The 8,838-nt window shown below is 28.9% G+C and overlaps 1 protein-coding gene across 2 annotated transcripts; it reads right to left on the reverse strand.

The window, feature by feature from the left end:
- Nucleotides 1–861: 861 nt before the first annotated feature.
- Nucleotides 862–8,623, reverse strand: LOC108746544 (NAD-dependent protein deacetylase sirtuin-7). 2 transcript variants are annotated; one of them, XM_018483374.1, is made up of 5 exons: nt 8,472–8,623; nt 8,229–8,326; nt 3,250–3,465; nt 2,019–2,338; nt 862–1,943 (listed from the first exon to the last, which is right to left on the reverse strand). In XM_018483374.1, the coding sequence occupies exons 1-5, from the start codon at nt 8,568–8,570 to the stop codon at nt 1,180–1,182; spliced, it is 1,497 nt and encodes a 498-aa protein (XP_018338876.1). In that variant the 5' UTR covers nt 8,571–8,623; the 3' UTR covers nt 862–1,179. The 2 variants fall into 2 exon arrangements, with proteins under 2 accessions (XP_018338876.1, XP_018338875.1); XM_018483373.1 differs by having other exon boundaries at nt 862–2,338.
- Nucleotides 8,624–8,838: the final 215 nt, after the last annotated feature.

The following is an 8,838-nucleotide window of genomic DNA, read 5'->3' on the forward strand; positions in this document are numbered from 1 at the left end:
GTATTAATATTTCCATAAGTAATATACGTAACCATATGTACATGCGTTGTCCATTAGACACAAATGTTATTTTTCTTTATTGAAAAATTTATAATCAATTTAGACAAAACTTTACTAGAATGAACTTGAATTTTTAGTCTGTAATTATATTTTTGAAATATTGGTCTTATATGCAAGTGTTTCGAATTATGAAAAAATATGTACAGAATAAGAGTTTTGCATATGCTTATAATGTAAAATTACATACATTTAGAATTAAATATCTTCTTAAACAGTAAATATCAATGAAAATTTTTTTTTAATATTATTGAATTAATCTTTTTATTATGTATGTATAATATTATTGACTTATATTTTATATTTTATTAAACGCAAGAACCTCCTTAAAGCTTCTGAATAATCACTTTAACCATATTGAATTGTGACGTCATAAGCGAGAAATAACACGTTGATTTTTCTTGCATACCATTTGTAAATAAAGAGAATTTGGGATGCTAGTATCCTATTTTCATTTCATGATCCTTTTTCAACTCTACTGATCAGAGGAGATAAGGAAAATCTTCGTCCATTTTTGCAAATGTTTTAAAGCCATCTCATCATTTTGTTTCATCCAAATTCTCTTTATTTACAAATGGCATGCAAGAAAAATCAACACTTATGACACATTTCTTGCTTATGTCACGATTCAATATGGCTGGAGCCTTAAAGTAAGATAAAGATTAAACGTTTCGTTGAAAATTAATAATTATTGTTCAAAAATTTTATTAAAATGTGAACTTCGTTTGCTTATTTCAGAGGAAAAGTCTGTTCTTTTTAGTTGAAGTTCTTGCACGGTACATTTTTCTTCCTTTTCTCTGCATTGGAAAGAAAGAGAAAATGTATGAACCGTACAAGTTCAGCTAAAAAAAATAGGCTTAAAGTTCAACATAGTGTGTACTTCGAAGCAAGCAAAAATAATGGATTGCATCACTAGAAAATATTTCCAAAATTTCAGTCTATTTTTTTTAAAGCTTTAATACTGGAATCAAATTGCTATAAATCTACAAAATATGCACGAGTTTTATTATGATATGGAGACTGTAAATACTTATATACGTAAATATATTGTATATGATTATTGTATAATCCCGATAAATAGTCGGTCACAAGCATATTGCATAAATTTACATGGAGTGGATGCTACCGCTTCCTCTTCATACCCTTACGGTATCCTTTACCAAACCAGCCTGGATTCTTTGGAGATGCTATGGAAGTGTCCGCACGAATCACTAGTGAATCACCTTCCTCTTGCTTTTGTTCATTCTTGACGTTTATTGGTTCTGGACAGTCTCCGTCACGTTGATAATACAAACAGGTAAGGGAGCCTTCATGCTCCATACAAAATGAACAAGCTGGTTTCGGTTTTGGTGTTTCCACTGGCATGTTTGGTATTTGTATAAAAGGATAATAAAATAATGGTGTCAATTGTGGATACATGTACATAGGAGGAAATGGCAAGCCCATAGATAGAAACGGCAATGCGGTGAAAAAAGGTGCCGGATAGGCAGTTGTTATATCAGTCACTGCTAAGGACGATATGCAGTCTTTTTTGTCAGTCTCTTCTACCATGCATTTAACATTTTCATCACTGCTTTGACTTAGAGGTTCCTTAATTGCTGGCTCCTCAAGACACGGTTGAGTCTTAGTGAGTTGTTCATCATTTTGAAGCTTTATCGCATGAAAAAAGATTGGATCCTTTGTACGATTATACCGCGGTATCTCTAGACCTAAATGACTCATAATTTTCCTCATTACTTCGTCACATTTTCCATTTATTTTCAAAACCGCATTCTCATCTTTCGGAGTCCATTGCAAGTTAACAATGTACAAAGAAGCTCTTTTCTGAACGGGCTTATCCATTTGCCATAACCATGGATACTTCTTAAGAACTTTCAGACTAGACCCTAAACACAATATAACATCTGCTTGCTTTGCAGCTCTAGTTGCCCCGTTCCAATTGATTGGCCAAGGCAAATTACCTCTTTCACCAAAATGTACGATAGAATCTTGCAATATTGAATTACATCTGCGACATAATCTTCCTGTACCATGTTGATATCGTGCAGTCTTTTCAGTAACATCAAAAAGTCTCCAATATTCTCTAGATGGTTTGCATGTTCTACAAACTTCTACATACATATTGCCGTGTACCTCGGAGAGAAAATTACGCGGGATACCACTGCGTAAGTGTAATCCATCACAGTTTTGAGAAACTACATGTTTAAGGATTCGCGCCTTATATAATGCATAAAGGGCCATATGTGTCAAGGTTGGTTCAGCTTGACTCAGATCATGATTCCTGTCGAAAATATAAATAATATAATATAAATAATATAAACAATATAAATAATTAAATAATAAATTTAGAGACATCCTATATATTTTATATATAGGAATGTCCGAATGTTTCGGCGCCTTATCATATTTATATTATTAGCGTTTCAGATCGTGTGTTTAATGTCCGAACGTTTCGGCGCATAGTCACATCTGAGATAATTAAATTTAAAAAGAATATATATTATATTTCATAACATCTAACTTTGATCGATTATTAGCGTTCTCTCTCATATTTATGTATAATAAATATAATATAAAAATAAATATAATCTGTCAATATAACAGTAAACATAAGAAATATATTACATAGTCGAACCTCTATAAAAGTAACTTGTCGGGACCGATCGACCTCCATAAAAATGAACAAATGCGCATTTGCTCGATTAACTATATAGCAGGGTTAAGACATTACTTTTACGGAGGCTAAAACAAAAAACCGAAGTTAACTTTACACAGATTCGACTGTATACAGTATATAAATATATTTCTTACGTTTATATTTCTTGCGTTTACTGTTATATTGACAGATTATATTTATTGTACTATAATTACCATTGATAACTGTACAATATTAAAGAGTGAACTATCTTTAATTTATTTTTGCCAAATAGTAAATAAATGTAAACTTAATTGACATAAAGGAACAAGAAATGTAAATCAAAATTTAAAAAACCAAATCTTTCATAAATATTGAACAGTCTCAACTTGTTTAATAAGTTGAAATGAAAAAGTTTATTAACCATTATATAAAATCTTTCATATAAATTTTATTATACAATCTCTATATTTGTGAAATGACAAAGATTAAATAAGATTATTGCAAAAAAAAATTATTGTCATACAGGATTAAGTTTCAATTAAAATGATTCCTACCCAATATCCTTTCCTTGTTGCATACGAGTCCAAACTCCATTAGTACCTCTATAATCTGGAATAGATGCCGCTGTACTAATACCAGCACCAGTGTATACTGCAAGTGATGTTGCTCTACTGATTGCTGCTGCCAAACGTATACATTTTTCCTCCAAGATTTCAGGTGCATCTTCAATCTCTTCCAATCTCGCCTTTATTTTATCTCGTTTTTCTTGTCTATAAATACAGAGCAAATTACAAATAATTTTATATTCTACTTAAAATTAAAGGACATATTAAATATATTATCTCTTTAATTTTACAGCTATCAGTGAATTATTGATAAAACGTAATCGTAATATACTATCGATAATAGAATATAATGTATTAATAGTTTACATTAAAAAATTTTATTATTTACTCTATTATCGTCACTTATATCTCCAGTATAAATTATCAGGGCTCGGTCTTATTTCAAATAAATTTATTTAAAATATACATTTTAAATAAAAAAAAAATTAAACAGTTATTTAGTATTTGTTATTTAAAATAACTTCTTTTGACCTATTTCTTATTTAATATTTTAAATAAATTTTTGGAACTTATTTTATATTTTTTATTTTAAATAAATTGTATCAGTTTTTTATCGATTGTAAATTTTAAACAATTTTCTGGAACCTATTTTATATTTTCTATTTTAAATAAATTGTATCACCAATCCATCGGTAAAAGTAACAATGAATAATTAAATTATAGTATATTTATGATGAAGTATTGCACGTGTGGAGTATGAGATATACCTACATATGATCCATATTGAATTTCCACCTGGTTCGCGAAAGGTTAATTCTATTAAGTATCAATTATAGGCTGTAGTTATAAAAAAAAACTGAAACGTTATATTTAGAAATGTATTCGTATATTCAAATAATAAAATTGAACAAAATCATTAAAATATTTTTTATTTAAATACTATTTGAAACGTTTATTTAAAATACATATTTGTTACTTTATATTTGAAGTAAGTTTCCGAAATCTATTTTTTATTTAAGAAATAGCCTTCGAAAACTTATTTAAAATAAAAGACAAGTTATTTTTTTATTTTAAATAAAAATTATTCTATATTTTAAATAAATAAATGTATTTTCGGGTCTTATTTCTTATTTGTATTTTAAATAATTTCTTGTAATCTATTATTATTATTATTAGGCGTTAGGAACTCGAAAACTCATTGCCGCAAATACCAAATCCCGCCACTGTTCCCGTCCCTGAGCAAGATCCCTCCATTTGTGACCCTCGTACCCCATTTCGTTAAGGTCCATTCTAATATTATCTTCCCATCTACGTCTTGGTCTACCCAATGGTCTTTTCCCATCCGGTTTACTAATTAGTATTTTATATGCAGTTCGATCCTCATCCATACGCGCTGCGTGACCTGCCCATCTTAATCGACGCAATTTTATGACATTAATAATATCCGGTCTATTATATTAGATTGAGTAAAAAGTCATCGCGTATTTTTTAGCTCAAAGTTGTATATACAATATCTTCGTCAATAATGAATGAAATTCAAAATTAAAAAAAGGGTTTTAAAGCTTGAAATCTCTACTTTTAAAAGCTTATGTATGCAAAATGGATACATTTTTTTAAATAAGTAATTATGTATTTTTTTTTATCAATATGTATATTAAAATAATCTTCCACAGATTTATTGGAATAACAAAAAGTTTTTATTGATTCAATGAATAACATCATTGAATCATACATTGGATATTATTATTATTAATACACATAATTGTTAATTGTTAATTTAATCAATGATTTCATTATCATCATGTTTGTTAATATTATGAAATGATATATTGACTACTACAGTGTACTAAAATTTTTTTAAATTTTAAAATACAGTTCTGTTTTTAAATATTCTTATAGTTTAATTGTTTCTTACGTTAACTTGCATTAATTTTAATTATAATTATGCATCGGATCATTTTATGTACTTAAATTTTGAAAACGCATACACGATATCAAAGGGATTGGATCCTAAATTCGCTAAAACTTCTGAAATAGCAATCTAACACGTTAACGCTAATTGTGAGCTATATAATTTCATACTTATTAAAATCAATTATATAAGAGTTATGAGCTAAAACAACACATTTAATACAACAAAATAAATAAAATTTTTAACAAAATAAAATTTAAAACTTCAAACAATATTTTATAAATAAATTAAAATGACAAAATTAAAAGTAAGAAACGGTTTAAGTGATTAAAAATCAACTATTAAAGGTTACGAGCCAAAATATATGACAAATTTCGAATATAATAAGTAACAAACGTTTTTCAGTTTTTACCTCCCACGAAGTCATTATCAATGTTGAAAACAAAATATTGGTTTTGAGAAAATAAATTAAAATTCACGCATATTTGAGAAGGAAGTTATTTATGTTACTTCACGTAAATGCAGCTAAATCTTTTTATATATGGTTCCTCCATTGATAATTTTTAGTGCTGGGATCGAAAGATTGCGAATCGTATAAAGCCAATGGTAATGCACATCTCGTAACCCTAGTAAATCTGATTTACATAAATCATCATAAAATAAAAATGTTGAAAATAAATATTAAAAGATTAGTCATATAACAATATGAGTTATGTGTTAAAAGAATGTAAATTGATGCTGAGATATATCTTGAAAAGTTTAGAACGTATAAATCTTTGTAATAAAAAATTAATCACACGGTAAAATAAAATGGTACATACAATAAAATAATTCATACAATAAAATAATTTTGTAAATGAAAAGTATAAAGTTCTTTATTTATAAATACTTAAGTACGGATGCGCACCATCTTCGTTATAATCAGAGTAGAATTGAATAATGAGCTGGCATTCAAGTGACATAGCAAATGCTCGTTAATATAAAATCAACAAATGTAGGCTGCGGTCCACTTGCTTCTTCCAAATGCTCTGAACGCTACGCTCCGATTGGTCCATTACTATTTCGAATGCTACGTGAACGCTCCTCCCACCTCCCGAGGTGAGGTAGTTAGAGCAAAGCGGGAGCAAAAACAATGACATATTGATGACGTAATCAGAGTTGCTAGGAGCGTTCCGAAGCATCAAATGGACCTGTCATATCAGTGCTACAAATGCTAAGTGGACCGCAACCCTAGACGTGCCTAGGAGACTAAAATTAGGGAAGGGGAAGTAGGAAAGAGGGAATTACGCGCGTAGATCATAAGGAAGGGGGAAAGATTACTAGGAGGGGAGTAATAGTTATAATAAAGGAAGGTAATTATCGGAAAGAGATTCCGTATCATTCTGTCGGTTCAATCCATGCTTGTCTTTTTATGTGAACCATCTCTGAGATCATCCTCTTGTTCACGATCAAGAATCGTAACATTATTCCAATCAAATTTATGGTTGTGTGCGATTTGATGGTTTGAAATAACTGTTTAAAGTGCCCGTATTTTTATTGATATCAGCACAGTGTAGTCATGCTTATTTTTATTAGAGAGTCCATATGTATAAAAGATATTATATTGTTGTATGTATTATAGAGTACCATATGTATAAAAGATATATCAAGATATATGACCATTTTCATTGTTTTAATTAAATATTATATTAAATTATGATGTATTCAAGTACAATACACTAATAAACAGTGATTTGTTATGCTAATGAATAAAATTATTGGCTAATAAAAATATTTAATGTAATATTCATATCTATTAAAAGTTTATTTTCTGAATGAATTTCAAGTCATTGAACGTCATTCAATGATATTACAAACAGGTTTTCAGTGTGGTTCTGCTCATAAATACATTTTAAATCCGGAAAAACATATCTGTACTCGATATACAAAATCAGAATGTATATAAATTTACATGAAAAATATGTATTTCAGCACTAAAATCTGCTTCGAACAAATATAGAATTCTTATTTAAAAAAAGTAATTTAAAAAAAATTAAAGAAATAACAAATTTTGATACTATATATTAATATTTTACATATAGCATATAATAGTTAGGAAATCAGATATTTAACTATAAAGAAACTTAAAAAATGTTTTCGATGTATTATATATAGAAATTTGAAAAGAATATGCTTCAACATTAGATTTCCTTTCAAATGGATTATATACAGAGTGTCCCAAAATAATCACCAAATATTTCATGGGCAGGTAGTGACCTAAACTGAAAAATTCTGAGAAAAATTGTCACTATGCCCATGAAATATTTGAAGATCTTAGGACATCTTATATATATCCTTGGTGAAAATTTTTCATATAATTATTTAGAATTTTTATATAATTTTTTAACTTTCTCATATTTTTTATAAATATGAGAATTGGGACACTTCTCAGAAAATCCACATCTTTTCTCAAAATTTTCCATATACGAAATATCGTAAGATTTTTAAGATTTTTTTGTAACTCTAATTTCTGAAGAAATGTTATAAAATCTAAAAAATTTAAATATATTTTTTTTAAATTGTGGGATGAGAAATCTCAGAATATTTCAGAATTCACGTATATAAACAATTCTGAGAGATTTAAACTTTTCAAATATTTCTGAGTATTTCTGAAAAATGTTTTAATTCGTATGAAAATGATACGAAAAATTTTCATCAGGGATGTAAAAAATCATATTTAGGACAGCTAACCAACAAGGCTTCAAGGATTGTAATGCTTGTTTTTAGATGCAGTTTTGTCAACTCATAAGAGTAGAAATTTAATGGAAATAAATATAACATGAACATAATCCTACGCGCTAGTGTTGAAAATATGAATGCAGTCTATTTGTGTATAAAGCTAACAAAAAACAAATTTTACCAATAAAATATCATCTCTTTGTAATTTTATTGGGTCATATTAAATCTGACAGTATAATTTATACATCAGATAAATTTTACTCTGCTCCAAGATTTGATTAAAAATATCTGTATCAAGTATCTACTAATCTTTAAAAATATTTGTAATGGTTATTACCGTAAATTAACCTCTTTTACTACGTCGCTGCATGAGGCAAGTATCCCGGTTTCTTCCACCGTCCTGTCTATTTCCGATTTTTGTAAAATCGCTGCCACCTGACAAAAACGTCATGTTTCAATGAGATTTGTTTACAATATATCTATTCGAAGGCTATCACTGGACGTGGTTAAGAAGTTTGTACACATTTTATAAGTTTTACAAGGAATAATTTCTTGAACAGCAATGTTAACACGCGTATACCTTCTTAAAAGTGGCCACTCTCTCGTCTTTAACTTTAAAAGCCTTCAAAGCAGCGGAACGTCTTCGTGACGTGAATTTTTCGTCTTTTGTCTCCGCCATCTTTAATCAAAACGATGCGCACAGTGACGTATATATCATTACCTATGGTGGAATTCTACAGTTCAGCAGAACTTTCATTTCGCAACTATTGGAAGTTATCTTCGCGCTGATTGGATTATACTTTTAGGCTGGAGTCCCATGAGATATATTTATTGCGTATCACGTAATCACGTAACGGATCAATCAAAAGCGATCTGTTGTGGTTTCGCATTTTAAGGTGCCGTCACATGCGGCGTAACTTGCATAAGCGTAACTTTCGCCGACTCAT

Source organism: Trachymyrmex septentrionalis, unplaced genomic scaffold (genome assembly GCF_001594115.1).
Source record: "Trachymyrmex septentrionalis isolate Tsep2-gDNA-1 unplaced genomic scaffold, Tsep1.0 scaffold178, whole genome shotgun sequence".
Lineage (NCBI taxonomy): Eukaryota > Metazoa > Arthropoda > Insecta > Hymenoptera > Formicidae > Trachymyrmex > Trachymyrmex septentrionalis.